Source organism: Ammodytes marinus (genome assembly GCF_949987685.1).
Source record: "Ammodytes marinus genome assembly, chromosome: 10".
Lineage (NCBI taxonomy): Eukaryota > Metazoa > Chordata > Actinopteri > Uranoscopiformes > Ammodytidae > Ammodytes > Ammodytes marinus.
The window spans coordinates 10,251,456-10,269,256 of NC_137214.1; the positions used below are offsets into that span (position 1 = coordinate 10,251,456).

At 41.7% G+C, this 17,801-nt stretch overlaps 2 protein-coding genes across 2 annotated transcripts; both read left to right on the forward strand.

Annotated features, from left to right (window-relative positions):
• Window positions 1–208: 208 nt before the first annotated feature.
• klb (klotho beta) lies at window positions 209–6,271 on the forward strand (the record flags this gene model as incomplete). The annotated part of the gene is made up of 6 exons (XM_080035312.1): window positions 209–973; window positions 2,061–2,574; window positions 2,679–2,947; window positions 3,048–3,304; window positions 3,817–4,748; window positions 5,676–6,271. The coding sequence occupies 6 exons, from the start codon at window positions 209–211 to the stop codon at window positions 6,122–6,124; spliced, it is 3,186 nt and encodes a 1,061-aa protein (XP_079891438.1). The 3' UTR covers window positions 6,125–6,271.
• Window positions 6,272–8,625: 2,354 nt separating this feature from the next.
• Window positions 8,626–17,253, forward strand: ube2ka (ubiquitin-conjugating enzyme E2Ka). The gene is made up of 7 exons (XM_080035089.1): window positions 8,626–8,959; window positions 9,534–9,627; window positions 9,870–9,928; window positions 10,044–10,126; window positions 10,864–10,963; window positions 15,139–15,267; window positions 15,946–17,253. Exons 1-7 carry the CDS (start codon window positions 8,897–8,899, stop codon window positions 16,018–16,020), a joined length of 603 nt encoding a protein of 200 aa, XP_079891215.1. The 5' UTR covers window positions 8,626–8,896; the 3' UTR covers window positions 16,021–17,253.
• The last annotated feature ends 548 nt before the right edge of the window (window positions 17,254–17,801 follow it).

Consider the following 17,801-nt stretch of genomic DNA (forward strand, 5'->3'; position numbering starts at 1 on the left):
CTGACCAGGTTGTCAGATGGATACTACAACACCTCGAAGCTTGATATTGTTCCTCGTTCCCAGCTGCGTACATTCCCGTCCGTCCTCCACCATCATGGATCTTTTGTTTACCACAGGAGGACATATGTCATTGAGCAAAGCAATTGCTCTGACAGCAACAAACTACCCCAATGAAGTGGATTTCTGAAACAACATAGACTACTTCAGTATGCCGAGCCATCCTTCACCTCCCACATGTCAGTGCCTCTTACTACCCCTCCTGTTGCTGGTGTGCGGAGGGAACAAGGCAGCCGCTTCTCTTGGGCAAGGCAGGGAGCTTTGGCGGCAGCCCAAGCCGGACCCCATCACCGAAGGCCAGTCTTTCCTTAATGACAACTTCCCTTCAGGATTCCTTTGGGGTTCGGGGACGTCTGCCTTCCAGACAGAGGGTGCCTGGGATCGAGATGGGAAAGGCCCATCCGTCTGGGACCATTACACCCACTCTGCTGTCAGCGGTAACTTGACAACCGAGACTGTCGATGTGGCCAGTGACAGCTACCATCGCTGGGAAGAAGATGTGGATGCACTGGAGTACCTAGGTGTAAGATCCTACTCTTTCTCTCTCTCTTGGCCCAGACTCTTTCCTGATGGCAATGGCAGAGGTCAGCCCAACGCAGCTGCCGTGGAGCATTACAGCCGTCTCATAGAGAGGCTCCTGGAGAAGAAAATTGAGCCCATAGTCACACTCCATCACTGGGACCTACCACAAGTCCTACAGGAGCGCTATGGAGGCTGGAGAAATGACACGCTGGTGGGACTGTTTGAGGAGTACGCTGCGTTTTGCTTCCACACATTCGGGAGCCGTGTGAAGTACTGGCTCACGATGCATAATCCATACCTGGTGGCTGTACAGGGCTATGGGACAGGAGTGCACGCTCCTGGAGAGACAGGGGGTCTGGGAGTTTCTCTCATGGTGACCCACAACTTGATCAAGGTAAATTAAGCAGTGTTATTTGATTGGCGCTGCCTAGTCTGGAAATGACAGCATGTGAAGGTTTTTCGTCAATGGTACAGACTGTCTGTAAACTTTGAACTTCTGCAACTTTATCACTTCACGATGGTCAATGAATGTTCTCCGGTTGATTTTTAAGGTCACAAGACAGTCAAGCACACACAGACTAAACCTGACTGCTCTGAAATGATAATAAAGACAATGCAATGAAATGAATTGCATTGTCACATACAGTTTAACTTGTGCAAAGCCCTTTTGCTCACTTTTTATTTTATCGCCTCGGTGTCAAGTTGATCGTATTTTATCTTTTTACAGGTTTGCGATCAGTAAACAGGACACTTAAAGAGACATTGAGGTCAAAGTCTACCACATCAGCACTTTTGTGCTGGAGAGAAACACTGTGTGACAGGAAGTCATGGAGATACGCCTCATTAATATTCACTTAGGTTCATGTCTTCTAGAACAGATGGTAGGTGGAGGCCTACAGCAAACACTGCGCATATTGCAAACAGCAAATAGTCATTCTCTGGTGTATAATAGATGGTTTTCAAGATTACCGTATCCCCTCCGCTAAGGAAAGAACGTCATTCATCCTATTTGTTTTTTTGATTAATTATATATATTGTGGCAGAGCATATTAAGATATGATACAACTTAATTAAGTTTTTTGGGGAAAAAAGCCCAAATCGGGGCAGAAGAACAAATTATTTTTTCGTCAACTACTGCATTTACTGTAGATAACCAAATACAATCTATTACTTACACTCTGCCATTTAATAGGCTACACATCTGGATCCTAACAAGTTTAGGGGATTGTACAGCTGTCCCGGAGCTCTGTGAACACTTTCAAGTTTGCAGTGTTTTAATTGCCAGACTTTAGAGCAGACATTTTGACTTGCTATAGTAGCGAAAACACAGCTGTTACTAATAATATTAATGATTGCTTTGTTCTGTTCAAGTAAGAGTCGACATGATCAACAACGCAAACTTGAAACAAAAGCAAAGTGGAATTCAGCCACCATCAACTGTGTATTAGGATTCATAATAATGTGTCTGCTTCGATTTCCAGGCCCACGCCAAAGCATGGCACACCTATAACACCCATTTCCGTCCAGCTCAGAAGGGCAAAGTGTCCATTGTTTTGGGATCCCACTGGGTTGAGCCTCAAAGAGGCCAAGCAACAGCTGCTAACATTGAATTCTGCCAGCAATCAATGGAGGCTGTCCTCGGCTGGTTTGCCAACCCTATTTTTGGTGAAGGGGATTACCCTGTCTCTTTAAAAATCAAGCACGGGGCTCTCTTACCCACATTCTCCCCTGAGGAGAAGCTCTGGGTAAAGGGAACGGCTGACTTTTTCGCTCTGTCCTTTGGGCCTAACAACTTCCGCCTGGGCAGAGACCTGGTAAAGTACGGGCAGACTGTGGCCCCTGACCTGAGGCGCACACTGGGCTGGATAAAGATGGAGTATGGGGACCCCAGGGTGCTGGTTGCAGAGGGAAGCTGGTTTTCTGAGGCCAGTGTGGGAAAGGAGGACACCGTGGCTATTTACCTGATGAAGAGGTTCATAAACCAGGTACTGCAAGGTAAGAGACGCAGAGGAAAGAGCAAACAAATCATGATTAGACAATATAATGATGTCAGCAAAACACAACTCTATCCCTTTTTATTGCTGTGTTTACTTTCACAGCTATCAAGTTTGATGGTGTGCGGGTGTTCAGCTACTCTGCCTGGTCATTGGTGGATGGATTTGAGTGGAATTACGGCTTTACTGTCAGGCGAGGCCTTTTCTACATCGACTTCAGCCAACCAAACCGGACCAGGACCCCAAAGACCACGGCTCAGTACTACAGGCGAGTTGTGGCTGACAACGGTTTTCCCAGTGAGAAAACCTCAAGAGAGATCGAAGGCCGGTTCCCCTGTGATTTTCACTGGGGTATTGCTGACTCCACTTTACAGGTAAAAAGGAAGAGATCAAACTCTGATGACAAACGTGGGATTTCTACTGATGTGCAATGAGAATAACCCTGATATTCTTTATGTCTTTCTGTTATTGTAGGTCCACTTTTACCCTTTCTCGCCACAGTTCACTGACCCCCATGTGTACAGCTGGAATCTGACAGGAGATGGATCATTGCGTCCGGTCCCAGGGGTTAAGATGCGCACTAGAAAAGCGCAGTGCACTGACTACTTGGCCATCCGTGGTCATCTTGGCTTGTTTGCGTCCACTGGGGCATCTCACTACCGCTTTGCCCTAAACTGGTCACTGATTCTACCCCATGGGGACCTTTCCAATGTGAACACAGAAGCTCTGAGGTAGAAATACACAAAAATGGACGGTCACTTACTAATTCAGTCTTTGCAAATGCAATGAACTTCAATTAGAAAACCTGATTCACAGCAAAGACGTAAGCCAGATGCAAAAACCTCACTTCACTTCACTTCACTTCACTTCACTTCAAGGGGGCTTTGTTGGCATGGAAAACCAGAGTTAACATTGCCAAAGCAATTTAGCAATACAAAAAACAAAAAATAATTAAATTAATATTCAAAAACACATTTTTATAGACAGAGGAAAATATTACATTTGCTATTATAAATATGTAAAGATATTTCAAATTGCAATTGTAAATTTACAAGACACAGCATGGGTTTGTTTTGGCACGCAATAAAAACAAAAATTAAATGTATATATATAAATCTTTTACATAAACAGAAGAATTTAACATGTGCTTTTTTAGTGTCTCTCTCTCTCTCGCTATATATTTATATAAAAACATTCAACTTTCTTCTATAACCCTGTTTCACATTGTTATTACATCTAAAAGGTACTACCGGTGTGTCCTGACCGAGCTCAAGAAGCTGGACCTGGAGGCTGTCGTCATCCTCTACTACCCCACCCACAGAGCTCCAAATCTGGGCATGCCTGGGCCTCTGCATGCCTCTGGTGGTTGGCTCAATCACAGCACTGTGGAGGCCTTTCAGGATTATGCGGCACTGTGTTACCAGCATCTGGGCTCCTGGGTTCCATACTGGATCACCATCAATGAACCAAACAGACTGGTAGATGTTTATTCCGGTTGGAAAGAGAAGCACCAGGCGGCTCACAACCTTCTCCTGGCTCACGCTAAAGCCTGGAGGCTGTATGAGAGGGAACACTTTAGTCAACAGAGAGGACTGGTGTCACTCGCATTACACGCAGACTGGGCCCAACCTGCAAACCCTTTTCTTGACTCCCACACAGCAGCGGCACAGAGATTCCTTTTGTTTGAACTTGGTCGCTTCTTAGACCCCTTGCTAGGGACTAGATACAAAGAGAGGCATGGCAAGGGGGACTACCCACAAGAAATGAAGGCCTATCTGGAAGAGAGGGCTAGGCTTATGGGCCTCCCTGGATCCCCTCTACCTAGCTTCACTGACACTGAGCGTGAGGAGCTGAGAGGAACATTGGGTTTTATCGCGCTGAACCATTTTACCACCCGTTTAGTCACTCCGTATCCCCGCACACAGGCCAATTCTCAGCAGAGGCAATCTCCCGATCATGACTGTCAGACCCTCTTTGATCCCACCTGGCCCTGCTCTGGTCTAGGGCAGGCTCTGGTGCCCTGGGGTCTAAGGAAGACACTGAACTGGGTCAGCCAGAGATACGGAGGGGCTCTGCCCATCATCGTCACAGCTAGTGGGGTCGACGATCAGGCGCCTGTGGAGGACAAACTAAGGCAACACTATCTCAGGAGTTATCTGCAGGAAGCCTTGAAAGGTCATCTATTATGCAAATTACACTTTTTAATGTTTTTTCAACATTAATTCCACTGTGAGACTAGAGACTCCTAAAGTATGAGAAAAAAACAACCCACCTTTCTAAAAACCTGTGTTCAAAAACCCAGGTCAGATTTCCCTGCCCTTATGACCTCATAAGAGGAGAAGCCACTCCCCCGCCCCACCTAATTTAGCACTACCCCCAGATACCCCCGAATCTCACTGCCAGCTAGATTCAAACCGGCAGTGAGATTCAGGGCCAATCAGAGCAGACAGGGCTTTTTGGAAGTTAGGCTGGAGACAGGAGATATCTCTAAAACGGAGCGTTTCAGACAGAGGGTGAAAAGAGGAGATTTAGCAATAGCACTGTGAGGAATATAAAGTATATAGTTTTTGGACACTGCACCATGAAACCAGTTTCTAATAGAAAACCAAAAATTCAAATTTTGAACCTAAAAATTAGCATGTTACCTTAAAAGGTATGAGACATGCATTTGAGATCCTTCTTTCTTGCTTTATCAATCCGCGTATATGTAAATTCCCCCTATATACGATCCAGAATGTTTTTTGTAGGCCTTATAGAAGAACTAAAATGGACTTCTGCATGTTATACAGAGGCACAGCTCCACAGGCTTTATGACCACATTACTACTATAAAAGCCAGACTGGATGAGAAACGAGGATCATAAAAAGAGAGAGGAGGGAAGAGCAAACCAGCAGAGCGACGGTGTTGCGTTCACACTTTGCCCTTTATTGCCCCTATAAGCATACCTTTATTTGCACATGCATACGTGATGTTTTCTGACATGGGTTAATCGTGAGGCATACATTCTTAACACGTGGTTGTTTTTTTGGTGGAAAAATACTATATATCTCTTTTATTCATATTTCTGGAAGAATGATGGTTAATTATTCTGTTTATCTACAGCTCGCCAATTAGATGGCGTCAACCTGCAGGGCTTCTACGTGTGGAAACTGCAGGATCGACACGCCCCCCAGTTTGGCCTGTTCACTTCCACCCAGCACCAGTCCAGAGCCAAAGCCTCCGTAGACGTCTACAGAGAAATCATCACTCGTGGCGGTTTCCCCGACGACAACACCACACAGGCCTGCAGCAGGTTGAGTGAGCTGCACCACCGGTCCTGCTCCGTGTGTGTGTGGATGTTCCAAAACAAAGCCATGCTGGTCTTTGGAGGCTGCCTCCTGATAACAGCTGCTATGTTGGCAGCAATTATCGTCTTCGTCATCGCCACCAAGAGAGACCAAACAAGAGGCGACAGGGGGAGGGGGGCGAGCAGCATGAGGAGGAGGAGGAGAAGGGAAGAGGTCCCTGTGTGCTCGTGTCCACCTGTTAAATGCAAACTGCAGAGGCATTAATGTGTCAAGAGACAAACTGTGTGTGGCTCATTAACAGAAGAAGAGGAGACAATGATCTATCATTGTGTCTGGTCCAACTATGCTTGCATCTGTGCTTGTGGCAGATGTGTGATCAGTTTACCAATGAATGCTGTTGAGTGAAAGTCTCTCCAACCATTTCACTGTAACGACGGGCTATAAAGATGTGTTAGAAGAATTATAAGAAGCTATTTTGTTAGCATGTTTCCACTGTTTATGACGATGAGAAGAAGCAGCTTATGTCTGGCACACATGTTCTTTTACAAACGTGTATAATTGTTTATTTGTGAGCTTTGCCGTTTAGCCTACTTTAAAGGAGAAGAAATGCTTTACATAACTTAGACATGATCTCTGTTATGGAAACATATCAATGGCATCACTCTAGTAATGTAATAGTCAGTTGGTAGTGGTTATATTGTGTAGATAAGCAAAAAAATGTAATGTAACTTTAATATATTTTATGTGACATACAGTAAGTTTAGCTCAGATTGAAATGTGGATTGTGCCAATTTTTGTATGTACAGTTTATTTTATTTTATTATCTTCAAGTGGTATACACTTTTAAGTGTGAGGCATGTTTACTGTTTGTGAATTCCAATAGGACAATTATGCCCCCTAGTGTCACAGTTTGCAGCAGTGACGGAACAAAATCAAACATGAACATCTTTTGTCAAGAAATTGGAAGAATACCAAAAGGTATGCCACAGCTTATGCTAAAGTGTTAGTGTCCAGAAATTTCAAAAGAAGCAACTCACTTGGTTTAAAATCAAGTGTTTTCACTGGAATAAGCATTTGCAAAAATCTAAATAATGAACAATACTTATACAGCTCCGGAAAAAATTAAGAGACTACTTCAAATGTTAATTGTCTCTTGTTTTACTCTTTAGAGGTTTATGTTTGAGTAAAATGAACATTTTGATTTTATAATATAAACTACTGACAACATTTCTACCAAATTCACAATACAAATATTGTCATTTAGAGCATTATTTAGAGCATTTTCAATAAGTAATTTAGAGATAAAGATTTAAGAAACATCCAGACTGGTCTCTTCATTTTTGCCGGGGCTGTATATATATATAGCCTATTCCTGTCAGGTGTAATGTGAGAAAAGTTAACAAAAGGGTCAGTGGAGGAAATGTAGTTTCCGTAAACGGGGTCTGCTGAAGAACAGCTTCTTGCAACACTGGTTTAACTGGGATCATGAGTTGATAAAGACTTGCTTGCTGTTTTCCTGCAGCAGTGGAAAGGAACAGACTCTCTGTGTTCACAGGGCTGCATGGGATATGCTGTCCTACTTTAGATTGCCTCACAGAACAGTCTTGCTTGGCTTCATCTTGGAGCATTTTTGACAAAAAAAAAGGTGATCAAATGTAATCTGCTCATCATTGTGTGAAAATCCTGTTTACAGCTAAAGTGGAAACATTGTGAAATAACAGATTTGTAGGCAGTGATTTGTATAACTATGAGAAATTATGTACATGTACATATTGGAGAAAATGTGGACTCTAGCCTACTGTAAATAAAAATTAATCCTTTACCTAACTGCACAGATATGATGTCCGTTATGGAGAAAATGTGTCAATGTCATGATTGCATGTAGCCTAATAAAGTACAGTACAGTAGTATACAGCTCATCTCTGGTCCTCTTACAGAGTGAGAAGTATGCATAGGCTTAGAGTGGCATATAATGATGCCATGAGGTTGTTGCTCTGTGTTCCTAGGTGGCACAGTGCCAGCCAGTTATTTGTGTCCTCTAGTCTAATGTACCTAGGCTACATGTCAGGCACTGTTACGAAAGTTAATGTTCAATTTCATGTGTCGATTGGATGTATCAGAAAATAGCATAGCCTTAACCAACCCTATGATGGGCTATAGGTTCACATCCGGGCTTCGAAAGCATTGGCATGAGCCGCATGATAGCTTGCACCTATTTTAGTACAGTGTTTTATTGAGTAATGTATTTTAATGTGTTTTATGTGTGTGTGTGTGTGTGTGTGTGTGTGTGTGTGTGTGTGTGTGTGTGTGTGTGTGTGTGTGTGTGTGTGTGTGTGTGTGTGTGTGTGTGTGTGTGTGTGTATGTTGAATGTGAGTGGACCATCTGAGTCCTTAATAAAGATTATTAAAGTCAGCCGGTGGTGGTAACATTGTGTAGATAAGTGTAAAATGTGACACGAGTGTTAAAATCATCGCCTGTACCATATTGTAAATAAAAGGTTGAAATGCTAATAGGCTTCTTGATGGAAAATCTACACCTGCGTTATGTGTCTACAATGCGGCATGGAAACATACATCAGCTTTGAATTTGCATTAAACCTTATGACTTCGATTACCCCACCGTATATCTTATAAAAACAACAACAACAACCAAAATGATGACGATCATACATTATTCATCGTGAACGGATCAGCCAATCGGAGACGGCGCTTGGGATGGCAATAGAGATCACATGACCATCCTCTCCTTCCAGACTGCATGCAGTTTGGTATTAAAATGTTTTCAGCAGCAGCAACCATTGTGTCGTTACACATTTGAGATGAAAGATACACGTTGAGCTATTTCAGCGAATTACAATCTCGACTGGACTACCCGGGGACTTGACGTTACTCACGAACATCGTTGCATCTGTTGTTTTTCCAGGTTGTATCCCCCCCCCAAAAAAGTATTGCATAGCTGCAGTCAGAGCAGCAGAGCTAACGTTAGTCAGGTCGGACGGAGGCGAGGCCCCAACCGGACGGGAACACGGGGGAACCATGGCCAACATCGCAGTTCAGAGGATAAAACGGGAATTCAAGGAGGTGCTCAAGAGCGAAGAGGTTGGTTGGTCGCGTTGGCTGCTAACTGTTTTTTCCACCATTTATTTAATGACGAGGCTGGGGCTCAGCTGTCAGCTTCCTAATCACCGACTCGAGCTGCTAGCTTCGGCTAACACGTCAGAGCATCCGGCTTCGCAAACTGTTCACCCTCACCGTGCTACCGTGAGGGGAAGTTTAAGCCAAGGTCGTTAGTGTTGTAAGCAAACAATTTGTCATGGTAAATGAGTTTGAAGCTCATATCGCTGGTATGCTATCGTTTACCTTGTCTGCTCTGGTAACCAAGCTAGCTGTGTTAGCTGACAGACAGAGAAAGGTGTTTTCCGCGTGCAGTGCTAAAGGTGTGCGTAGCAAATATGTCCCCCTGGATCTAAATACATTCGTCTCGTCTGATCAAATATAAGAGGGGCTTTTCTATGTAGATCCGTAACGTGTGTGCAGTGCAACAAGTTAAGGTTTACTTTGGCTAACGCTGCTGACTAGGGGTGTCAACTTATGCTGCATAGGCAGGTTTGAGTTTGACAGTTTGCAGTGTGCCCGTCTGCTGAACGTTAAAAATGCCCTATTTGCCTTTCAGACGAGCAAAAACCAGATAAAGGTGGATCTGGTGGATGAGAACTTCACAGAACTTAAGGGGGAGATAGCAGGGCCACCTGACACACCATATGAAGGTGAGTGGCTCATTAAGACACACTGTGGCGTGCTCACCTGAATGCATGGTTGCACAATGTGAAATTTCAAGACACTGACAACAGCTTTGTTATATAGAATAGCCTCACCTGCCAATCTCAAGAGGCTTTTCATACTTGGTCATGTAAATTAAAACCAATTACCAAGTTAACATTCCTCCTATTATTGCATGCTTAAAACAGGCCCTGTCATGATTCCTGAATAATTGTTATCTTTCTTCCAGGGGGTAGATATCAACTAGAAATTAAAATTCCAGAGACGTATCCATTCAATCCACCCAAGGTAGGATGGAATTCATTTTTTTGTCTGATGACACCCATTCCTTGTCTTTGTGGGCGTTGCTTACAGACAATGTTCCATCGCTGTGCTTATCTTGCGTTTTAATTTAAACCCTCAGGTGCGGTTTATCTCAAAGATCTGGCATCCCAACATCAGCTCAGTCACAGGTGCAATATGTCTGGACATTCTCAAAGACCAGTGGTGAGTGAGTGTGCGCCTGCATTCCTGACATTCTCCATCCGTCATACAGTTGCAAAATACTTTTCTTGGCGTGTAAGACTATAAAAAGCCAGAGCCATATTTTAAGTAGCTGTTCTTATGGTCGTCAACAATTCCATCTTTAAAATCCTAAACTAGCCCCCAATATGCATTGATCCAACCTCCCTACTTATATACGTTGATGATACAATATAAAAGCGCAACAGAGTTAAAAAGATGAGATTGTCCAGTATCAAGTGGAGTAGGGCTGCAACTAACGATTATTTTGAAAATTGATTAATCTGTCGATTATTTTCTCGATTAATCGATTAGTGTTTTCGTCCGTAAAATGTCAGAAAATGGTGAAAAATGTTGATACATTTTCCAAAGCCCATGTTGACGTCCTCAAATGTATTGTTATGTGCAAAACACAGATTTCAGTTTACTGTCATAATAGGATTAAAGAAACCAGAAAATATTCACATTTGAGAAGCTGAAATCAGAGAATTTGGAAAATGTTTTATTAAAAAATTACTCGAAACGATTAATCGATTATCAAAATAGTTGGCGATTATTTTAATAATCAATTCGTCGATTAATTGTTGCAGCTCTAAAGTGGAGCACTGAAAATATTCCCTCATCGCTAGAAATGTTGGAGAAACACATCTGTAGGAGTCCATGTTAAAGGCTTACCTAATTGTGATGCAGCACTAAACAGTCACCTCCTTGTGTTCTTTCAGGGCAGCAGCTATGACACTGAGGACGGTCCTCTTGTCACTACAAGCCTTACTGGCAGCCGCAGAACCAGATGATCCACAGGACGCAGTGGTAGCCAATCAGGTGGGTGTGTGCATGTGTGTTTACTGTTTGGCAGATTTAACATGGATTTAGTATTAGTATTTAGTATTTTTTTCAGTTTTCAAGCCGAGCAAGAAATGTATATTGTTGGACTCATTGCAATCCAAAACTAGATATCTAGTGTGAGTTTGGTTATTGTAATATATAGCTCAAATATTTTCTGGTTGTGAAAAGGCTTCAATTACAGTTAGCTGCCTAGACAGATTTCTACACTGATTACGCCAAGAACTTTCAACTTGTTATGAGACAGCGTATCAGGTACACTAACTCTCATAACCTTAGCACATACAGAGCTATCCTGCTATGGTTGGAGACCTCTGTAGTAGACTGTTCAAGAAGAATTTCTCCACCACCCTGAAAATATCCACTCTTCAAATTTATGAACCTGTAAATACTCGAAGAATTTGTCAAAAAAATGATACACTCCTTGTTTGTGTCAGCATCATTTAATCTAACTGGATCAGCTACCAAGTCGGACAACTTTTTATTTATTTATATGATTATAGAGCCGTGCCTGTTTACGGACTTATCTGGCAAAATTCAGGAAATGATGGTTACATGTAATCAAATGTGAGATGCTTCTGCTTTTCTGGCCTGATATTACAGTAAATTGAATCATATTGGGACATAATTGTTGGTCGGACAAAATAGGACTTTTTATAATGTCACGTAAGGCTCAAGGACATGGTGATAAGGTATTTTTCAACCTTTTTAATTTTCTTGTGAAGTGACATAAAGAAAATATTTGCATAAGGGATCGCTCTAATCATGGACTTAATACTATAATGATATGCGTCTCAGACAGGATTCAGTGTGTATCAAAATATTTTTTTATTACTTTCATTAAAGCTAGATTGATATTAAAGGATAATCCCGAGGAATAATTCATTTTCATGGTGTATTGGATTTTGAATTTTCTAAATAAGGAAGACAATTGCATTTTTTTTTTGTCAAAATGAATAGATCTTGGTCTTGAATGCAACTCTGAGCTTTATACAAGTTCATGTCAGGCTGACCCGTGCATGACCCCAGCTTGTTACCTTAAATGTCTTCATATAGGTGGTGGATGCGTTATGCGTTTTCTCTGTGCTGTACACCAGGTAGATGTTGCACATTAGCACTATACAGTCCGTGCAGGGTTAGTAAAGGGCAGCTGTTGTGGAATATCATGTGTAGGCAGACATGTGAGCTGTTTGCTTCACTTTACTCTACTAAATAACATAGTAGGGGAAGGTGGGGTGATTTGTGCATTTTGGAAGTTGCAAAACCCATTGTTTCTAGAAAACCGTGGAAGAAATTGGAAATGTGACCACATATTTAAGAAGAGCCATCCATTTGACTCATCCTGTAAAGAAGGGAGACACAAGGAATAAGATATAAGCACATTTAAGCTCAAAAAACTGTGTTTTGCCTTTCAAAGTAAAATTTCCATGATCAAGGTTTTTTGATTATTGTGTCTGAACAATTATAGACACGTTTGAAAACATTTGACACATGTTTTAGTGCTTTGGTATGCTACACTTTGAGTCTATATAATTAGCACAATGTCAACCCTAAATTGCTGCATCATGCCTATTATCCAAAATTCTGGGGATGGGGTGATTTGTGCGCAAGGGCCTGGGTGAGTTATAAGTAAGTAAGTAAGTAAAATGTATTTATTAGAGGTGGGCATAGATTAATTTTTTTAATCTAGATTAATCTAGATTAATTTTGGAATTAATCTAGATTAATCTAGATTAAAATGGCTCATTTGAATTCATTCATAATATGTGTGTGCTCCCTAAATAATGACTCAAAGTAAGTCTTTGAGAACGTGTTTCTCAAGCCAGGTGGCTTTCATTTCGTCATCAGAACGAGTGTCTAATTATTGCGAACAAATAATATTCTAACAATTTAATCAGATATAAGGCTAAAAATCACAACATTGCACTGTTTTTTGTGCTTAAAAAAAACGAAAAAACTAATTTGTTGGGTAGGCTATAGGCTATAACAGAAAATAAAGCCATTACTTTTGTGCTTCAAGTGAAACATTAAATATAATTTTTACATAAATAATAAAGTCCTTATAAACTTTTCAAGAAGCTGGACTAGAGTGAATATTGGACAGGCTTTATAGGTCCATGGCTTTTACCTGTGGGACAGCGCTTCACCTAACAGCTGGCTGCAACACCAACCTACAGTCTATTGTGCGACGGAGAGCTAGTTATCATTAGCATCAGCGTTAGCCGACATCACGGCAACAGCTGAATAATGTAACACATTACACAAGTTACACTACATGAAAACAACGGGCTGTAGACGCTAGAGTTATAATTTCGTGTAGGAAACATTGTTGAGACTGGAATTTCGTACCACAGCGGCCGTTCCATAATACAGCACTCCCTTTAGCAATGGCTGAATATAAGACCTCCCTCTGCTGTGTATCTGCGGGAGCGAGTGGCATTAATAACTTAAAAACAGTAAACGTTTAACATGATTACGGGCGTTTAGATGCTTTAATCATATGCCGAATTTATAAACAGACCATATTATTAACAATAAATTAAGTTATGTACATGTCAGAGTTACGTACATGGATACATTCATAAGTAAACATTGAATAGACAGATTTGTGAAGGGGGTTTGGCGCTGAGTGTTACATTAGCGATCCTGCAGCCAGGTGGTGTGTGTCGTGGGCAAGTGATGGAGAGAGAGAGCGGCGGGTGTGTGAGAGAAGCTTCACTCCTGCAATAAAGGCTCCTCAAGTGTCAACAACGGCCCCCGGCTATTATTACCCGACCAGAGAACACACGGAAGGGGGTTCACCCTGACGGCGAACAGCCATCGGCCCTGGAGGGAACCATCTCCCCTGAGCCGAACAGGAGGTGGAATAAGAGATTAACGGCGATATTTTTTTTTATCGCCGATAAGAGTTTTGCGTTAACGCAGCACGTTAACGCCGATAACGGCCCACCACTAGTATTTATAAAAGCACATTTATGACAGTTTGCACTGTCCAAAGTGCTGTACATAGTGCATTCAGTAGGTAAACAATGAAGGTAAAATAACAATAACCAAAATAAAAGACGTAAAGCCCATACATCCACATAAACACAGATAGTAGTGCAGAGGTAAGTAAGTAGTGCAGAGGTTAATGGGGAGGAAACACCAGGGTGTACATATGGGTTTTGAGCCTTGATTTAAAGGCAGAAATGTAGGGGGAATCACATTTGTCAGGTGGCAGTTGGTTCCACAAGCACGGAGCAACTAGTGCAAAGTACATTTCTGAGAGTTGTGCCAGTGGCATGGCTGTATACGCTGGTCACCAAAAGAAAGTGATTGTCTACAGTAGCTCAGAAGAGAGTGACATCTCAATTCCACTTAACGACACCACTGATGAGAGTTCAGATGGCCAGAAAGATGATGATGGTGACTTACGTGGGGTGATTTGTGCGACAAGACAACTTTTTTTCCGAAAGCTATATTTCTTAAACAGTTTATTCCAGATCCAAAGTTTTTATTGCCAGGGATGCACAACATCCTGAAATATATGTACATATTTGAGTTGGAGACATAACTGTCAAGGCCTCACTTTAAAATCACTTTGAGTAAAAAGTTGCACAAATCACCCCACCTTCCCCTACATAGTACTACATAGTATGACAAGTCCCAAGCGTAGTAAGTCATCACACGTTTACCAACTTGCATGAAGGAATGATGCAACACTATTTTGTTCACTACATACTAGCCCTTTTTTTAAATGAGGTATGTTGAGTCGAAAGCATGGTATGAAGCTGCAGTTTTTTTTTTCCACCTAAATACTAATACTTTATTATGATGGAAAATCTACACCTGCATTAAATGTCTACAATGGAGCATGGAAACAGAAAGCCAGGCAGAAATGACATTCTGGCAGCTCTACTTCTTCCTCTGGCTATTAATTTCTTAGCAGCATCAACATCTTGCAGATCATTTCATTGTAAATCTGTTGTGTAGCTACATACACAAAGTTGTATGAATGAGTCTTACATGTGCTATTCTTCTGCTCGTAGGCAGATATTCGGAGGGTGATCTAAACTAAGTAGGAATGCACAGTGTTTCAGTTGTTGACAATGGTATAATGAACCCTTTTCAGACAAACTTGTTTTTCTTTTTTTTTACATTTGTTCATCACACAGTATAAGCAGAACCCAGAGATGTTCAAACAGACGGCGAGGCTCTGGTCTCATGTCTATGCCGGCGCGCCAGTCTCCAGTCCGGAGTACACGCGCAAAATAGACAAACTCTGTTCCATGGGCTTTGAAAAAGTAAGCATTTCTTAACTTTTTTTTCCCTCACCTACTCTACATTGCATGGCTGAATTCAAGGTTTATCGTTCAAAATGTTTTGATATCAAATACAGATACTGGTACCTTGACCTCACTATAGGTTCCTGTCTGAATAATACTTTTTTCGATAGCAATGAATTATGAAATCAGTTTTAACAAGATTACATTGCACATTAAATTAAGTTTTATTTTTCGGTTATAAGCCAACATTGAACTGCCTTCAGACTACTACAAATGCCCTATCTCCTGAGCCACTGCAGCAAGAAAGAACAAAATGTAAACAATACAACGAATCAGTTCAAGTAGTTTTCATTGCAAAATGAAAAGTTCAATCAGTATGTAAGGCCCACTGCTTAACCCATGTTGTAACCTAATGTATTGTGATGCCTACACACAGCCAATAACCAGTACTTTTACATCTTGGCACATCAAGCCTGCTGCATGCGTATTGGCTCAATGACTTCAATGAGATAAACCCCTTAGGTTTTGAAATTTGTTATTGACCGACGAGACATTTTTCAATAGTCGATGGTATGGTGGCATTTCGGACGGTGCCAAAAAGGAGTATCGAACTTCAATACCCAGCCCTAGTGAATTCTGCTGCAGAATATATAAAAAAAAAACGGTTTCTCAACTGTATTTTTTCTTTCTTCTCAGAATGCAGTAATAGTGGCGTTGTCGTCGAAATCCTGGGACGTGGAGACGGCGACAGAGCTCCTGCTCAGTAACTGAATCAAGACACCCTCATCATCCTCATCTTCCTCTTGATTCCCCCTCTACCCTCTACATGCATCCTCTCTTTCACAGTGGACTTTTCACCTCCGCACTCCTCCTCTCCACCCATCCCCTCTCTGTGTGGCATCTCAACTCTCAGCTCATCACCACTGCTGTACCACACTCCCAGTCAGTTGCTCTGTGAGCTCTTTTTATCTGGTTTCTTTTAAGTCCATTTGACATTCCGCTCGGCGCTACAAGCAGAAGTTTCAACCACATCTCCCCCTTAAAGCAAATGTCAGATTTTCGACCCCGCCCAACCACCCACGCTCCGCCAGTCTCCCAGCTCTCCTTGCAGTGTCCAAGAAGCGGCTGTCGGTGGCTGATCCTTGCCTATGCAGTGCATTTACTTTCATTTGTGAAAAATGTTTTGTAGGAGACAGTCAAGCCATTCTGTGACGGCTCATTTAGACCTGATCACGTTTTATACACACTTTTGGGGCGTTTTTTTCTAAACAGGGATTAAGCCAAGTCCTAGGCTGAAACACATTTTTAAATTGGTACACATTTTTCATGCCTTATTCAAAATCACTTATGTCACGTATTCATTCATACTTGCATAATAAACACTCTTTTGGGGAGTACTACAATAGTATAGGGTTCCCTGAAATGAATGATTTTGAATGATCTTGTTCAATCACTGAGAGTTCTTACTGGAAAGTACATATCTAGTGCGCCAGGCAGCGAAAAGAGTTATTCAGACGAAGAATAGCACAAGGCTTATTCCATGTTCTGGAAAAATCTACCCATTAAGTGTCACTGAGGTGTTCACACAGTAGCTCATTCTCATTGTCATGCCACATTCCCCCCTATTCAACTCTGACAAAATCCAAAGCTCCTGCAGCAAAAAAAAGAAAGAAAACAGAGCCCATCCCCACCCCTCTTCTCGACATGACTTATTTCAAATGTTCCCTTTCTTTCCCCACATTTTTAAAGAAACAGTTTTATTTGGCTTTGGCCTACCTGCAGGAATACATCTGGATTCTTGTTTTTAAAACTGAGAGAGAAACAAACAAAAACAAAAAAACATGTTCAACTGAAAACACAACATGTCACAACCCGGATGGAAATAGTTCAAACCGAGTTTGAAAAAAAAAAAAAAATATTGCATCATCTTAAACGACGCCAACAGATAGATATGTCAAAATGATTCATCTGTAAATAAAGATATTAAAGTCTGTGTAAATTAAATCCGTGCCCTGTCCTTTTCTGTGATGTGTGTTTTCACTGGGTCATATTTCTCAACTGGAATCATTTTCACCCTCCCTAAGAAATTCAAGAGACTACTTGACAACAATGTAAAGTTCAATCAATTTATCACAGTCGGTTTCTAATATAAATGTAATCTCAGTCACAATATTGATAAATAGAGAAACTGTTTATGCTGGTTGGTTTATATAAGCTTGCTTGTGCCGTGGATACATTTGAATAAAAACTAGGATGAGGCAGTACATTTACAAGAGCAACAGAACATTTAACCTACAGGGAATTGTATCTCCAGTGAGACTGGAGCTGGCCAAGCCAATTTAGATGAAGAATGTGTGTTCGCAGAAGAAGAAGTGGGGCTGCGAATGGATTATGCCTATGCTGTGAGTTAGCCTTTCTGTACACTACTAGTACTTTGGACTTGTACTCTGGTATTGCACTGCTGTTGCTCAAGGTTTTCCGGCGGTTGAGCAATCGCATTCAGAGTCTTGAAAAAAGGAAGCAATACAGGCACTTTTCATAATGTTCACATC

What these genes read in the sequence shown, in the direction of transcription:
- ube2ka (XM_080035089.1), top strand. Translation starts at nt 8,897, where the DNA reads ATGGCCAACATCGCAGTTCAGAGGATAAAACGGGAATTCAAGGAGGTG. An exon ending in ACCTGACACACCATATGAAG is followed by an intron (nt 9,628 to 9,869) that starts GTGAGTGGCTCA and finishes TCTTTCTTCCAG; the next exon opens with GGGGTAGATATCAACTAGAA. An exon ending in ACGCAGTGGTAGCCAATCAG is followed by an intron (nt 10,964 to 15,138) that starts GTGGGTGTGTGC and finishes TTCATCACACAG; the next exon opens with TATAAGCAGAACCCAGAGAT.